The 18,572-nt window shown below is 33.0% G+C and overlaps 1 protein-coding gene across 1 annotated transcript in view; it reads left to right on the top strand.

Moving 5' to 3' along the window:
• Positions 1–15,793, top strand: part of LOC137926925 (oxysterol-binding protein-related protein 1) — a 34,784-nt gene extending 18,991 nt beyond the window's left edge. The window contains exons 3-10 of the mRNA XM_068770665.1: positions 5,952–6,172; positions 7,090–7,205; positions 8,756–8,898; positions 9,454–9,654; positions 10,571–10,757; positions 11,781–11,897; positions 13,015–13,229; positions 14,671–15,793. Of these exons, the coding sequence (XP_068626766.1) occupies positions 5,952–6,172; positions 7,090–7,205; positions 8,756–8,898; positions 9,454–9,654; positions 10,571–10,757; positions 11,781–11,897; positions 13,015–13,229; positions 14,671–14,779 (1,309 nt within the window). The 3' untranslated portion in view covers positions 14,780–15,793. The remainder of the gene's footprint in view (positions 1–5,951; positions 6,173–7,089; positions 7,206–8,755; positions 8,899–9,453; positions 9,655–10,570; positions 10,758–11,780; positions 11,898–13,014; positions 13,230–14,670) is intronic.
• Positions 15,794–18,572: the final 2,779 nt, after the last annotated feature.

Here is an 18,572-nt window from a genome sequence, read left to right as displayed (position 1 = left end):
AAACCAAGAGCAACCTTTTTAATCAAAGACCAATTTAAATTTTAAAATTTATGTGCGAGCCGCACAAAAAGTAAAATTTATTATTTACCTATGAAACTCTATTTATAATAAACATTGAAATTTGTTTTTTTTTTTTAAATTTATGATTTGAAAAGTTTTTTTTATATGAATTCGATACAAAAATGCGCAGACCCGTCGCATTAATACGAGTATTGCAAATTCAACACAAACAGTTTTTTCGCTTTAGTATGAACTACCATTTTATTATAATTATTTAATAACAATGTAGTGATGGGAGAAAGTAGATAAAATAAACTAATTTATCTCAATGCTTGGCGAGCCGCATGTTGATTTAAACTATGTTTTAAAGTAGCTATCATTTTAAAAATATTATCATGTACTAGATATACTTTAAACTTTAGAAAATAACTTTGTGATTATATCTAACATAGAGCTGGCGGTATACGTGGAAATTATTCATACAGTCTAATATTATTCTGTTTTACAACAGTATCTCTGAAATTGCACACTCGGTACGCTTTTGTGAAATAAATGAGCTTTTGATTAAAACCGGCTACCTATTGTAGATATGAAACATACATACATCTTGTATGAATGTGTATTCATACGAAATACATGTATGTATTCATACACGCGTATTATATTTGCAATACAGTTTGTGTAGGTTTGGTGTATGTACCTTTTGCTAAATATTATGTTCAGTGTTGCATGTAAACAGGAAATATTTAAAATGAAATGAAAAGTTCTGTTTGAGATCATTGCATAAAATTATTTATAAAATATTTACTTACATTAAATGTAAATTATTGTTAACAATATTAAAAACTTATATAATATATTATTTATACTTCTACCTTCACCATACTACAGTTGTCTGTAAGAGATTACCTTGTGTGATCAGACCGCCATTTGTACTTTTTTTAACGGTTTTATTTAGTTCGACCCGTACGGAATTTGTTTATTTATTTGGGTCAAAATTAGAAATTGAAATTTAAGCACCTTCCCGTTGTCAGATTGATCTGAAATTTGGTACACACATTTAATTTAGATGACAATACAGTATAATAAAATATATAACATTATAAATCTAAGATGGCCGCCGATACAAAATGGCGGATTATATATTTTTCCTTAACCCCCTCAATATGGGTATCAAATGAAAGGGCTACACTAGTAAAATACGATGATTATGTCAAAATTTAAAATTCAAGATGGACGCCGTTCCAATATGGCGGACTAGGTACATATTTTTCCACAACCACCACAATATGGGTATCAAAAAACCATTTTACTTAAAAGTTTTTTAAATGTATTTATTGTATATTATTATGAAAATATTTCAATATATCCTAGCGTGTTCTTTATCGTACACGCTAGGATATATTTAAATATAATATATTAAATCAAAAAATAAATTATATTAAATATTATAACTTCTTTATCATAACTGACCTTAACCGTCAGATGATGCTGGTCACCAAATCCAACCAATCCTTGGATTGAGTCTTCGAAGCATGAAGTAATGATGAAAATGTTACGAATTTTTGTTAATAATAATCGTAAGTACAGTAGAAGAAGCAGAAGAATAAAAATAGAAATGGAAGTAGAAGAAGAATAGAAATGGAGTCATAAATAAGAACATCCGCATAAGAACAAAGTTCACCGAAGTAGCTTGAAGAATTGTTTGTATGAAGTGGCAGTGAACATGGCACATCGCTAGTGCAACTAATGGCCGTTGGAGACGAAAGGTGGCGAAGACAAGCCGCGACGTCTCTGGATGCGAGCATCGCAAGACCGATTATCGTGACGATCTTTGGGAGAAACCTACCTCTTGAAGAAAAAAAACAAGAATGAACAACGATGTTGGTTTACGTGAAAAATGTTGTAGTATCACATAACAAAACTGCTTATTCATACAATGAAATTGATTATAAATGACATTTTTTTACATTGACAATATTTTAAGTAAGAAAAAGACCAATATAGCCACTACCGCACATTCAGTGGTAGTCGTGCAACAAAGTGCACCGCCCGCCAGCCCGCTGATAAATGCGTATGCGGCAAACAATGCGAATTACAAAACTGCCACCGTCAAACGACTCAACTCGTGTTTCACCCCTCCACGGGGCATCTTCAGGAGTTATGTTACACCGTTTAGTGCCAAACACAGAGTACCTACGGAGAAGTAAAAAAAGATTGGTAAAAGTAATAAGGCACTTAAAATGTATAGAAGTAATAAAATTCTTTGCACGCGAGACGCAGGATGGAGAAACAAATGCGGATCGGCGCAAATTTAATTTCGAGTGATTTGCACAAATTTCTAAATAATATTTTCGTTTCTCATCTTCTGTATATATGATTATATTGCATAGTCAGAACGTAATGAGACAAGAATACCAGTTATATATTGGCATGTTATAAGATTCTTCCATAATCGTGACATGAAAAGTCGTAATAACACATTGTGTAATAAATAGCACTTTAGATTAACTTGTCTGTTTATCAGCTACATTGCCCTCATGCCAAAACTCTGTCATAGTGCCTAATAATGTTTGGATTTAATATACATAGAATTTGTAGGTCACGGGAATACTCCAACTGTTGATATATTAACCTATAGATTGCTATACGCGGACTCATTGCGGATGAAATTGCCTATTAACTGACTTATTTAACACACATAGGCAAATTTTGACTGGCCTAGATTCGCCTATGTCTATGTAATGGGCGTCTATCGGTGAAAAATAAAGAAGAAAAACCGTAATTTTAACTTTAATTGTAAATCAATGTGATTTCTTCCATTTTTGTCGTACTATATTTAAATTTGCAATTTATGGTCTTTTATAATTGAAGAAAACTTCGCAGTGTGAATTGTAAAAATGTTTTTTTGTTGTAGTTATTATGTGGTACAACAACTACAACAAAATAACATTTTATATAATGTATCCTTGATTGAATATCCTTAACTACTTATTGTACTATATTTCATATAATTTTTAATACGTGATAAAGAAATTTTTAACATCTTGAAATAATTGATTTTAATTTGTACATTATTCTATAATTGCGATGTTTATTTTTATGCTACGTAATTAATAATTAATATTTTCTTATAATTACACCCCAAACTATCCTCTCCTTCATATCTCTCATCTCCATCAAAAGGTTGTCTGGTAGAGATCGCTTCGAACAATAAGACGTCTCTTGTACCTATATAAAAATTGTTTCTTTTTTTAGTAATTATCTTTGCTATTTTATTGCATTTTCTTTTTGTTTTATAAAAAGGGTTTTGGTGTATAATAAAGTGTAAATAAATAAATGAAAGCAGTAGGTGTGAAATGCCTATTTCCGTAAAACATGATCCTATTAGGTAAGGCAAACTTGAATGGTTTCTATATTGATTACTTTAATTACCCGATTAGCAAGGAAACCTAAGCATGAGAGCTATATACAATTCATTTAGGAATTCCTCATTTACCTTAAAATCACTGAAGGTCAAGACTTCTCCACAGATTATTTTCTTCTTGACATACCCGCGCCATCGGTTGCGATTTTCGGCTATCTGCCAATGCCTACCAATTGTGAACTGTGCAACTGTGAACTTTACTGGTCAGATTTTTGTGGTTTTGTTCTGATCAGCGCGTTGAGCTGCAACCCTATGGTTCTTAGCGTCGATCTTAATCCTGTAAATATAAGCTTTTGTAGGTGACCTTCGTCTTAAAGGACATTGTGACCAAAATACTCAAGGGCTCTTTGAGACTTTGGACTCCCTGAGTATACTTCCTTTCGCCATCGACGAGATGTGCATCCTTTTGCACCAGATGTCAAAAGCGTCGACTCATCTATGGTCATTAGAGAAAAACTTTTTCACAAGTGTCAAAGGAGAATTTTGCTATTAATATATTTCCCTTCGATAGATTTTGTATATAAATTCTTTTATATAATTTGCAAAGAATTACACTGGAAAAACATAATTGAGAGATAAAATAATAGATTAATTAAAAAGTTTAATTGTTAGAAAAAATCTTTTGTTATTTCAATATGTTGCATTAAAATAATTTAGTAAAGCATAAAAACATTTCTGTAAATCAATAAGTTTGCTAATAACGTTTTAATAAAGTAATGAAAACAAGTATATAGCATTTTTATTACATTTACTCGGTGCTCTGATTTGTGTAATCAGGAACATTGTTGCAATTAATATTTGTCTCTCTTCTTACGAATGTTATGTCATAGTATGTGCATGTTATAGTATTAGTTTTAGTATAATAAGTCGGTCGAAGGCATATCGTACTAGCATTGTATCGAAATTTCTAGATAAAGAAAACTTTTGTGCAGGTATAATAATGAGTTTGAGGAAAGTTACGAGATATGGACTAGGTACTATCTTCATCTCCCGAGATGAATATTTTCCTTTCGGACAGGATTTATTCGAAATCTTTTCCTTACTGCTTTGATTGCTATTTTAATAAGAACACTACGTGGGCGGCCAGATCTTTTTTTGACACAAACAAAGGAGGTTTCATTGTAGCTATCAATAATCCGATACACAAACATTTGACTAATACTGAGCGTGTGAAAGATTTTAAAAATTGTATTTGGCATAATATCTACTACGAGTACATTGTTATTGTTCCACTCTATTTTAATATCGCAAAATAAATTACAATATTTCGGAGCGAAGATAAAAAAACACAATGAACAATTATATAAAAATCACAGATTCCAAATTCAAAAGTAATATTTTTAATTACAACAGTATTTATTGCCTGACTATATACGAAATTGTGTCAATGTACCCTGTGATCAAAAAGTTAGGTTAATTTGTTTATAAACTGTAAAATTCTTTATTTATTCTTCTAATCAATTTTATCCCCTTCAAAGTAATCCCTATCTGATTGAACGCACTTTTGTCAAAGCTTTTCCAGTTCTCGAAACAGTTGTAATTGTCTTTTTCCGGTATAGCCTTCAAGGCTTTTTATTCGGTCACAATAATATTAGTTTTAGTATAATAAGCATCGAAGGTGTATTTTCTAGCTAGCATTGTATCGAAACATCTAGAAGAATAAAACTTCTGTGTTAATATATTCATGGATTTGAGCAAATTATTTTATTATATTGGCACCGTGTCAATTCCAATATATGGAACTTAAACATTATTGACTTATCTTGGAATTATCCAACAGGAAGAAATATACGAAGTTTAATATTGCTGTTAGTGTATTAAAAGTCATAACTTTGGTGTACCGCAAGATGGTTAGTTGGGTCATACGCACAGGACACGGGAAAAGCAAATCAAATCACCCTTATTTATCCAATAGATTGATAACCGTGCAACGTTATCAAAGAATATCGATTGCCTCGTTTGACCTTGGCGGCATAGCGTTCATCTTGTAAGCTAAGTCCAAAGCTTTAACTTAGTTTCACGAGAACTAACATAACATTAACGATTGCCTACATTTGATTTGAAGTTTTGATACATCTCTCAGCCTTTATTACTTTGTCACTGTTGTCAGTAACATAAAAGTGACTTTGTAATATAAATTATCAAAATCAAAAAAGGGGAAAGAACACATCCACTATATAAGCTTAAGGCAAAAATTTAAATGTCATTTGACTTGTATATTATATCTTAGGCGTATTGAGCCCAAACTGCGAAGCTTCTGCTCTTGTTCGTCTGCCCAAGAGACATATGAACTCAGTCATCTCCCCTTCCCTGAACAGGTTAAATTTCTATAGTCTTTTAAAAAGTCAGAAAAGAACCAATATTTAGCCACTTCCGCACATGCAGTGGTATGCAACAAAAAAAAAGTCTTTCTTTTAAAAAGTCCTAAAATTTTCCTTTTGCTGGGACAATAGGAAAATTATAAGGTCTGTAACAATAAATCTATGAATATAGTTTATTGAGACACGTGTAACGTTGTCCGCAGAACCACGCTACCAGTGGCACAGTTCAGTCGCGGCGACTTCTCCCTGTGGTCTGTGTTGAAGAACTGCGTCGGTAAGGAACTGTCGAAAATCACGATGCCGGTGGTGTTCAACGAGCCGCTGTCCTTCCTGCAGCGCATGCTGGAGTACCTGGAGTACGCGCACCTGCTGCGCATGGCTTCCGAGCAAGCCGATCCTGTTGCCAGAATGGAATACATTGCAGGTGAGCAATAGCAACAACCTACTCCACCGGAAATCTACTGGCCTATTTATGTCTCTACTTCTTCTAATTTCTGATAAGACCTAGTTGGATATCCTTCGCTATGCTAACGATTCCCTGGTCTCCACCTCAGATCGTTATAATTCATATAATAAATTTTATGACTTCATACTTTGTATTAGATTACAGTGGAAATAAAATTTTAAAGTGATGATAAATGTTGGGAATAAATTGTTCTAATGCTGCGGTAAGTGGTATGAAAATTACCGCAAAAAATCAGAGTTTATTGTGAATGTTTTCAGATCATCAGCGCGTTTGGATTTCTCGTAGCTTTAGGATAACGAATACCATTATTGGAGAGGTCATTTTGATTATATTTAAATGGTCTCTTCTGGCATTTTGCTCATGACGTGAACAAGTGGTCAATGTTAATAATGCAAAATATTATAGATATAAGTGATGACTTGTACGTCAAGAAAAAAGTAGCAGAAGAGGCCATTTTGCGATCTGATTTTGTAAAGTCGTTAGAGCAACACATACTGTGCACTGATTTTCTCATTGGGTTTTTTTACATTTTTGTTACTGATGGTTTTTTTTTCGCTCCCCTATCATTTATTTTTTTAGGATAGAAACCTTGGTTTCACTAGGTTTTTCAGTATAAATTTATTTATTTTTCTTCTTTATTCGTTCACATTTTCTTTTATTCTTATTGCTTTTATTTACACACCTTCTGTGTCGCCTTCCATCCTTCGCTATATCTTTATGCATTTTTATTTTATATCCTTCTTAACATTTTCTTTTACAGTTCCTATTTAATTTTTCTTTATAAGCATTGATTTAGATTTCTTATTTTTAACGTCTTATTTCTATATTACAGTTATTTTTTAAGTTGATTAAATAATAAACAATTTAATTTACAGCATTCGCAGTGAGCGCTCTGGCCTCTAATTGGGAGCGTCTGGGCAAGCCGTTCAACCCACTGTTGGGCGAGACATACGAGCTGGAGCGGCCCGAGTTTAGAGCAGTTTGCGAGCAGGTAGAGAGTTCATCAGACAAAGCTTGAAGAAAAGCTAATAATAACTCTAAAAATATTTTTTTTTGACGTTCATTAGCGTTTTCTACATTTGAAACGGTAATTTACATTATGGTTTTTATCGCGTTGAGTAAGCAGTGATCAATATTGTTAGAAAGCTGTGTTCACAAAAATTTACGAACGCGTCTCTATAATTTACTATGATCTCAACTGTCACGCAAAGTGATAAAAAATAAGACACTTTTTATAATAACCATGTATCTCTCTAAAAAAATTAAAACACTTTTTTCAAATTTTACTAAAGACTTATTTAAGAAGCGCCTGTTAAAAATTTTATAGCAAAAGTGTAAAAAATACATTGGGCTATTAAATTTATTGCAGTGTGGTCTTTAATTGCGTCAATAATTTTCACTTTACTTCGTTAAAGGTTCGGTAACTTTTCCGCTTACATGTTATATTTCATTCATTATAAATTTAAAATTTCATGACATTTCATTGATTGAAAAAGTCTAATCGCGCTATTGATATTTTAAAAAGAGTTTTTGAAATTTTACTGTTTTCTAAATATTTATGGAAGTCAACTGTGGGATGACCATTGCTTAGGTGTACCCATAGATTTATAATAAGACTAGCACGAAGCAGCCTACACTTTGTTCTTTGCTGCGCTTGCCGATACGTTTTTTCCACTCTAGAACCTTATGGCACCAGCGGACATCAGTTCGGCATCAGTTCTGCGTTGTATGCTCTACCTACTGCCACTTCAACTTGCCAAACCGCTGAACTATGACGGTTACTTTCGTTGTTCCACGGATTCCCTCGTCCCTGATTCAAACTCGTAGAGAAATCCCGACCATAACTCTCTCCATAACTCTAAATTCATATTTCAATTAAACTTTTATAAGAGTATCATTAAAAACGGTCATTTTAAGTGCACATTTTCAGTAAAAAATAGATAAAGTAATTCATATTTCAATAAACTTTTGGAAGAGTATCATTAAAAACGGTCGTTTTAAGTGTAAATTTTCAACAAAAAATATATAAAGTCGAAAACGTATAAAAACTGCAATGCATCCCTTATAAGGAGATCCGCAGAGCCATAAAGGTCACTGACGCTGCTCGAATAATTGCTTGTTTGAAATCTTGGGTCTGAAAGGTTGGTGAACACGATTTGGTAGACACTGCATAGGCAGGCCTTCTATCAGGTAAACTAATGACGTAGTTCAGGTCGTGAGAAGTTGCTTGATGCGAACAGCGAAGGTCAGTCATGATAGCGATCTTTGGAAGAGGCCTATACCTCGCAGTGGACATCTATCAGATCATATTGTATTATCGATTGTGTACTGTTAAAAATTGCGTTACAATATAATACGCAATTCTGTACACTGTCGCCTTGCCAGGTTTTAATATTAATTCTACAAAAAAGAACAAAGAAGGATTGAGAGAAGGAAAAAGAAGAACTCTACGATAACCTATAACCAACGACTAGTATTTCGTGCAGTTTTTAATCCATGTTTATATTTATTTCAAGTTCTTATTTAACTCTTGTTGAATAGGTTTCGCATCATCCACCGGTGTCAGCGTTCCATGCAGACAGCCCACACTTCGTTTTCCACGGTTCTGTTCACCCAAAACTGAAGTTTTGCGGAAAGAGCGTCGAGATACAACCTAAAGGCCACGTAACAGTGGAATTGCCAAGGCTAGTAAAAGAAATAATTTTTTTTCTGCACTAAATCATCAACTGCTTATTTCACATTTATGAGATATTTTAATATCAACTTATATACATGGTGATTGGTTATTGATCTAAATGTTTTATAAGAGTGAAGGCATAGTTCATTTGTAATTAATTAATATACGTATGTACTAAATAATGTAATAATAATTTAGTAACAAAAAGCGTTCCCAAAATTCGGGTTATTCCCTAATTAAATAAATTATTTCTTACTATCTATTCCTGCAATTATAAGCTACCAGAAGCTATTGGCCTGTCGCATTCCAATAAAGTCTCAAAATGATCACTTTCATAGAGCGAGATTGCAAGTAGGTTTAAAGGCTTTAAAAGTTTTGGCTGATATATGAGCTGAACATTCACCGCTTTAAAAAAATCCTCTATATAAAAAGGCATAGGATAGACGCATTCGAGATGCGTATTGACGCCAAATGATCTATACATTAACCTTTTTAAATCACTAATAACCAAGCAGCCTGTGTATTAAAAAATAGTTTGTTATATTCATCGATAAATAAACAGATGGGGCGAAGCTTACACTTGGAGCAACGTGAACTGCTGTGTTCACAACGTGATCGTAGGCAAGCTGTGGATCGAGCAGTACGGCGCCATGGAGGTGACCTGCCACGGAGGCGCCGGTCTCACCGCCAACCTGGTCTTCAAGCCGGCCGGCTTCAACAACCGCGACCTTCATCGTGTCGATGGCTTCATCACCGACTCCAAGTAAGTTCTGATCATTTTTATCTAGCAAGTGACTACAACAGATCTATATAAATCAATGGAGATGAACATCGCTATATCAGGGCATCTGGTAATTTATGAAACTCACCATAAAATAAGTTGTTCAATGTAACTTTACTATATTTTTAACTGCTATCGAGAGTTCTTTTTCTAACCATTGGGATATTTGATTTACTTTTATGTTTGGATAATTTTCTTTCTTTTTCTTCTACTTTTTTCGCCGTTAGACGCCCACTGCAAAAAAATAGGCCTGCACCAAACATCGCAACTATGACCGCATTATTCGACTTCTTGCGACTTTAACTATGTCTAATTTTTTTTACTAAAAATTATTTTTTCTAACAATTGTCTGTTACTCGATTCAAGCGTTTATAATTTTCATCTTCATTTCGTGTTTGGTTATGAAGTAAACTATTTCATCTGCTATTCATATTTCATATATAATTTATGAAATTTAACATCTAAGAAAAAAATATCACATTAATTATTTTCAGAGGCAGAGTTCAGCTTTGGTGACGCTATATTTGCAGAAACTTTCACAGAAACTCAATCCGGTGAACATGTGTTATTTAACGGCTGTCGAACTTTGCTATCTTAAAAGAATTTTTGCGCCTTGCTCCTTCGAATCTAGTTTTAGTCACAAAAGTGTAACAACGAGAGGTGAGGGAACCCCTCACATCTCTTTTATCATCCTCATGTCCAAAGATCACCACGGTGACCGGACTTGAGCTGTTTGCATCCATCGACTTTACGTAATGTTATCTATATCGATGACTCATTATGTGCTTGTGCCATTTAATACGAGCAATTCTTCGAGCAACATCAATGACTTTGTTCTGCTTAGAGGTTTAAAAAAGTATGAATTCAAGTGACGTTTTCAATAAATGACCACTTGCAGTAAGAAGAAGCTGCGGTTCCTGTACGGAAAGTGGACGGAGTTCATCAAGTGCTGCACCGCGGCGGCGCACGAGCAGTGGGCGCGTGAGCGCGGGGAAGAACCTGCACCTACGCAAACACCAAAGAAAGTCCTCGCAAAACTCAATAGCTTCAAAGTCGGTGCACTGCGCTCCATGTCTATACAAGACGTGAGTTTTTTAGATCTATTGTTTTTAATCCTCATCCAACAGCTTATATTTATTTAACTCCCGATATAGGTCTCTTATGTCCACCCATATCCAGCTGTTGTACGAAGATCGCAGGCCCATTTGGACACTATTACATAGTAAAAGCTAGTTATGGATCAATATATTTCTAATAGTGACGTCTTCTACTCGAGCTTACTTGCTTATTCTCGGTTGAAGTTGATGCTGTCAGTCCGAAGGCTTTTACAGCTTCATCGGAACTGAGTTCACGCAGCGGAAGGGTCTGTGAACTTAGAATTATACCGGTGGTTGGCTTTTACTGATGCTATTTTGATCCAGCTTTCTTCGATACTATCAACATCATCATTTTACCTGGATACAGGGTATTTCAAAATAGAGACAAAAAGGTTATTTTTATATTGCATCCGCTTTTGGGGCGTATATTGTTCCCTTATACTTTCTATAATATTTTTATCAGTTTATTATTTATTAATATCTTCTGTCTCTTTCTTCACAATTTCTTTCATTTTCTTTTCTTTCTTCGTTCTTCACGTTATTTTTCATCATTCGCCACACTTTTCACAATTTGTCATTTTACTTCATAAATTTTTAGTTTTTATAACTATCTTTATTCAAGTTTTAGCATAACAAGGTTGTCTATGTGTTTACTCCAGTACTTTAAAGCGAAAGGGTCCATCTGTTCCGCGTATTATTTGACTGGTGTACTGTTCCAATCAAATTCAATCTGCTGGTCTATTTCGGTTGCTTTCGTTCTTCGTCTTCGGATCCCCTTACCTCCGATTTCATCCGCATGGCTGGTTGGGTGAATGTGACCTTGTTAAGAAAGCCTAAAGTGACCCACGATGCAGTTTCGTAAATCATCTCTAGTAATACAAATTGGTCGTTGACTTTCGTCTTTAGCACAGACTATTATTGAATAAGAACGAATTTCGCATTTTCTAGAACGCTGCTCCTTCGTAAGATTTATCGTAAATAAATATTAATAAAAAAAATCTACGTAAACAGACTGACGAGGCAGAAAATTCTGAAGACGTTCCCAAGCCGGACGAAACCTACAACATCGATATACCGGGCTCCACAACGCTGTGGGAAGCGAGGCCAAGGCCCAGCAATAGCGCACAGGTAACATACATCAATGTACTATAATTACATTTAAAAATGATGAAAATAACATAATGTTTATGCGGTAACAGAGTATTTGTAATTGTAAGTTCTTTCACTGTAAATCCAACATTAAATAAGCATTTTGAACTTATTTCATGAATATCCACTCACATATTATTTTTAGAACTACTATACTATATATTATGAGATGTGCTATGGTCGCCTATAGTGTATTAAAGTTAAATAGTGACATTGTCATTGTCGCTTAAACAAACTGCATGTTTAAAAATGTTAAATGGTAAATTAGAAAACCGTGTTCACATTAACCGTTTGTAAGTTTTTCTGAGGTTTTCTTTTTCGATCTGTACGGGTGCGTATGTCAATTTAAAAACAAATACGTCATATATAAATTAATTATTATACATACTTAGGCTTGTTGAGTTTTTACTTTAGTTCGTTAAATTTTATTTATAATACTTGCGCTGTGTGTGTGCAATAAATATATTCTTACATGACAACGACCATACTCTATTTTTTAAAGCAAATATACTATAGTCAATTATTTAATGGTAATTAAATAATATAAATCAAAAATTTATATCAAAGTATTAAAAAAATATATTGCTTTTAGGTAACTTATTTATACCTACATAATGATTTACAAAAAATTTGTACGAAGTTATATATGGATCCGCCATCTGATGTCACTTATGTTAAAGAAATAGCAGAGTCATTTCCACTTCAATTTGCTGATTTTAGATATCAGAAACTTAAGCTCTCTCTCGTTTAAAATCATTGTTTTTACCCAGACACTGGCCGGTTCTAGGGTTTCGAGTGCTCTGATCAAAACAAAATTAGATGCCTTTTATAAATTTACTGCAAATAAAAAAAATATACACTATTAAGAAGTGTGTAAATAAATTAATTAGTAACAAAATATAATTAACAATATGCGAATTTAAAATTCGAGCGACGGAAGAACAAGTAATTTTAAAAATTAGTTGTACGTATGCAAAGTGTAGTGAGATATAAGACAGTGTATTTTTATATCGTCGCCCCAAAAAATTGATGCCCTGGAGAGTTCAGACGAACTTTAGTAGAAATCTATCATAAACCAATTTGATGTTAACTCCAGTACTACCAGTTCACCGAGTTCGCAATGTCGCTCAACGAGCTCGAGCGGGATATGAAGGGCCAGCTCTGCCCCACGGACAGCCGGCTGAGACCTGACGTGCGTCTCCTGGAGCAGGGAGACATCGACGCGGCGGCAGCTGAGAAAACGCGCTTGGAAGAGAAGCAGAGAACCGCTAGGAAGCTGCTAAAGAAGAGCGCTGACGGATGGCAGCCAAGGTACGTACTCTGTTTGTTAACCCTTTACTTGATAATCAATCGAAATCGCAGTTTGCAATAAGCCAGATGTAATTCTTGTTTGTTTAATGGAATCAGGCGTTACTTCGCGGAAGTCCATACTAAGTAAGAAAAGGACCAATATTTAGCCACTTCCGCACATGCAGTGGTAGTCGTGCAATGAAATGCACCGCCCGATAGCCCGCCGATAATTAGTGCCAAACACAGAGTGCTAATCGGTGTAACATAACTCCTGAAGATGCCCCGTGGAGGGGTGAAACACGTGTTGAGTGATTTGGTGGTGGCGGTTGTGTGATTCGCATTGTTTGCCGCATACGCATTTATCGGCGGGCTGGCGGGCGGTGCATTTCATTGCACTACTACCACTGCATGTGCGGAAGTGGCTAAATATTGGTACTTTTCTTACTTAATTCTTGTTTGGTTTGAACATTGGCAGGCTAGCGGTAGAGGATTGAAGCTTGCAATCGTAGGTCGCGGGATCGATTTCCGGGATACAATTTAATATAATTCATTCTCTGTACATTAATTATATTAGATTACCGATGCTCACAACCAAGTGTGCAGCAGATGGGCAGCAGCCTCCTCTGCGTATCATAATAGCATACTGAGATCACCAATACCAAGCGTGACGAATACATAATATCTCCCATAGATATCTTTGGGAGACGCTTAAATCATTTTTTTTTTCTTTTTTCACGGAGGCCACCCTTATTGAGAACCAGTCATACACCCCTATTTGGTTTTGGACAGAACAATTTGACCTATGTCTTGCAGCGGGCGTCTGTAGACTGAATTAACGACAATTTTGACAATTAAGAGTACAAATAAACAAGCTGACGACGTGGATTGTTTTCTTTTGTAAAGATTATACCACTTCGTGGAAGAAAACGTTTAATAATAAAACGGAACTCCGATAAATTCTGATTTATCTGTATTGAATGTGTATATATATATATTTATATATGTATCTATATATATACACTTATTTCATATTCTAGGAATCAAAAGGATCACGTATAAGCTTCTTAGGGGAAAAATAGATAGTTCGAAATTATTGCAAAAGATTGAAAAATTGCACTCGTCTTTGCTCTCCTTGTAAAAGATCTAAGGTTTAATAAAAACAGCCAACTGTATATTGCAGCCAACAACATGACAGTAGTAACATTGATTATTCGCTATTCTTTGACTGTACTTCATCGTAATCTTTGACATACGAATAAAATGATTACTTTGATTTATTTTGTGACGTTTCATTTTTTTTACTTTTACCTTTTTTATTTTCTGTTTGCAAATTAGTGTGTAAGCTTATTATAATTGTAAATTGTGACAATTGTAAGCAGAATTAATAAATAGAACGCTATACATTTATAAAAGTCGTATAATTTCGAATGATTAATAGTGTTGATATATTAAATGTCCACAGATGGTTCAGCCAAGGCACGAATCCGTACACGAAACAGGAGGACTGGCTGTACAACGGCGGGTACTGGGACCGCAATTACCAGCACCTGAAGGACGTGGATATATTCTAAACATCATCACCGCACGTGTGTCGGTCGCTTAATTCAGCATTTCCCGAAAGACGTAAAATATTATCAATAATATATTTCTATGAAAATCATTTTCGAAGTACTTTGAAAGCCTCAACTGACAGCATTCATTGACAAAGATGAAATATCATGATTTAATTTATTTCATATTGTTTCTGAGGAACTTTACGCTGTTATCCCTGAGACTTTTACAGATTTATCTGCCATGAGTTCGCGGAACAGAAGGGTCCGTTAACTATAAATTTATTTTATAAACGAAAAACCGCTTAAGGTATGCAAAAATACATAGAAATTATGATATTTTTAGTGGTTCTCAATAAAATCTTTAAACAGATATTAAACAAGCAAACATATAGATATATAAAGAAAAAAATTATAAATCAGAAGAAATAAATTAATATCTTAAACGCACTTACTTGAATCAACAAAATGTAATACATTATTAACATTCCTTGATTATTATTTTTTGTAGTAATCTTTTTATTTTATTTTTAAACGAAATCTATTATCTGAATTTGCATTGAGTGCATCGATGTTTTTGACTCTTAATTACGTTCATAAAGGATATCATCGTCATCTAGCAACTACCGAATCCATTTGACCGACACGTGCTCGATAGTAAATCTTTGTCCCGCTAATAAGTTTTAGGTGTATTAGTGAAAACTGTTACGTATCAGTTCAAAGTAAACGCTATAGCATATTAGCAGTTAGTAGTAAAGTTTAAATTCGCATGCGCGTTTTGCATGTCACGCTTAGACGTGGTATGATATAGACAGTAAGAAGGCGAGCAATTATGTACCTTGAATGGTTATGAAGCATTTCTGGCCAACATTCCGGAATATTCTCGAAGAGTTATTTTAGAAATAATCATTTGTTATTAGATAATGCATGTTAGTTATTTTATATTATTATTATGAGACGAATGGGTGGTAAGGCTATGATTGTAGAACCGTGTTATATTATTATATTGAGCTTAAATAAATATACAAAACTAAATGAATACACCAATAATATTGTAATTTTTTATATCGCCTCAAATTGACATTTCTTCTGTAGTTAATTCTGTAATGTATGTATAAATTAATATTATTTTCATTTCAAACAGAAAATTTATTTTCGTACACATTTTTATATAACGCTATATTTATTTACAATAAAACTCATTCCATAGTTCATTTGCGATAAAAAAAAACTGACTCATTGTTGTTATTCATATAAGCCCGTGTTCACAATGACCAGTTGCAGTAAGTTCTACAGAAAGTACGGACGTGTCTCTGCGATCCAACTGTCAAGGGACGTAACAAATTGACAATGAGTCTCTTAGTTTTTTACACCAATGAACTAAAGGGTTAAATATTATCAAAATCATTTTTTTATCGCTGTGATAAAGACAAATTTTTATCAACCAAATAAAATGTTAAGTTATGATTATTTAGCCGCGTTACTGCATATTGATTTTTTAACTTCCGTTCGTGTATTACATCTAAAATAAAACATTAAAACCTCTTTTTTGAACTAATATTCAAGCTATTACATAAAAACCGTGTTCGTTTTTCAAGTATTAATACTTTTTTTGAGAGTGCTTCCCGCAAGGGTACGTTTTAAATATCTTATTAATTAAATTATTTTGAACGAATATACGTACCGACCTACATCAACCAAATCCACCCTAACTCAAACCAATGCGACATTTGGTTTGCTACAAACTTCTTACAATTTACCTCCTTAGTTATAAATGTTTTCTATCCACTATAATGTATAGTTGTCTCATATGAAGCACCATTACAAAGATTCGGCTCGAATTCTATTAGTGTTCCAAAAGGGTGAGAGATAGAAGTTTTGGAATATTTTCTGGCTTTAAATCGAAGTGCTTCGAGTATATTCCTGTAATTTTTTTAGTACATAGCTGAAAATAAATTTCAAGTTTAAACCAAATATTTAAAATCCTTAATTGCGATCAGATTATATATCTGAAACATTATCATCGAACATTTAGACATTATTTCCACCAACAATAATATAAAGATGTGTCAAAATGACAAAAATATCTATTGATTATATTATCTGTGTATATATGAATACATATTTTTCCGCAATATATTAAGGATTATTATAAGTTATTGCAAATTGCTATGTTATTGTGATATATAGCTTGTAAAATAAAGGATGATTTTAAAATAGGTTGAGCGATTTTTTTTAATTCCACTGTGACGTCAAAATATGAATGTTTTTTTTTAAATCTAATGAGACCGTCATGGCGTAGTCTTCCGGTTCCGATATTGATTTTGTTTACAGTTTATGGCTCAATTTATTCAGCATCATATTAACAATTATGTATTTAACTAATCATTCTTTAAGTAATTCCATCTTTAGTCAACTTAGTTCGGCTCGATTGAATTGATTTACCTCGTGACACTAGCACTGGTATCTTATGTATTTTTCAAACTAAGCGTTGACAAAGACAAGAAGCTGTCACCTCTAATCCGTTTCCGGTATTCTATTTTTAAAATTCCAGAAGAACATTCTCGATAAACAAAAAATATAATTATATAAACAAAAATTATAATTTTAGTAGATCGCTCCACTTATTACAATCATTGCACATAATGCACTTTAGATTAGATAAATAATCACAATAGTGGATTTAATAGGTTCAATAAACTAAGTGTAAGTAGCAGTTTATTATAGTTTAAACATAAAAATATTTTTTCATTTTTTAAATACGATCTATACGTCCGCCTTGAATTGCAATATATTTAAACTTTGTTGGTCATATGCCACGCCTTTATTACTGCAATTACTGCTTTATTACTGCAAAAACATAACACAGCATTTTTACAATAATTAAGTTTTTTATGCTGTTTTTTTGTAAATTCCATTATATCGTTGCTCAATTTACATACAATAATATTATGCAAATATTATTTTGGATTACTTAATTTTATATTTGATTACAATATTTAGTTTTTAGAAAAATGTCTTCGTACAAAATTTTAGTTTAAATTTAATATGTTAAATAATTATTACCATAATTTAATTACACAGGATGTAAAATATTTAAATGTGTTAATGAATAGTTCATTTGTCCGTTAAAAGTTTTTAAAAGCTTATACACCTATTTGCAATAACCTTATATAAAGTTGTAAGTTGGAAATTTGTTATATTAACTTGGTTTTGTTTTTTTTTTTTTTAATTGGAATGCTACTGGCCAATAACTTTTGGAAAAAAAAAATTTAAAACAAAGTCTGCAGTGTCAGATAGAAAGCATTAACTAATTTAATTATGTATTAATCTCAATTTTTTCCTTACGTTATTTTTTTTTTATATTAAAACCTTATCGAAGTTTTTGGAAAGGATATACTATAGATACTTTATAGATTTGACACTTCTTACCAATTACCTGTATACGTATGGACTTGTAGTAAATTTCATTTTCAAAAATATTGATTTTGAAGTTATAAGAACAAGAAGGTATGGAATGAAGTATGCAGTGTTGTAAGCGATAATTTAGAACAATTTGTATCGGATTTTAATTTATAACAAACTCTTTCGTCGGAATTCTTATTATTAATTAGGACGATTTGCGATATATTTTTTATTTAGAATGAATAATTTAATAATAAATGAATGTTTAATTAATTTTTATTGCAAAAATATTTTCTACTAATGTTACTGTAGAGATTAGATTGAAAAAATTTATATGAAAATATTCAATGTGGTCAAGCGTAGATTATGTGAATAAATATGTATTTAATGCTTGATATATTTAATTATA

This window comes from Battus philenor, unplaced genomic scaffold (genome assembly GCF_028537555.1).
Source record: "Battus philenor isolate CCGP_79_NKW_IND1 unplaced genomic scaffold, ilBatPhil1.0.hap1 SCAF_3, whole genome shotgun sequence".
Classification (NCBI taxonomy): domain Eukaryota; kingdom Metazoa; phylum Arthropoda; class Insecta; order Lepidoptera; family Papilionidae; genus Battus; species Battus philenor.
The sequence above is the reverse complement of the archived record's forward strand: the minus strand, read 5'-3'. Positions and strand labels throughout refer to the sequence as shown.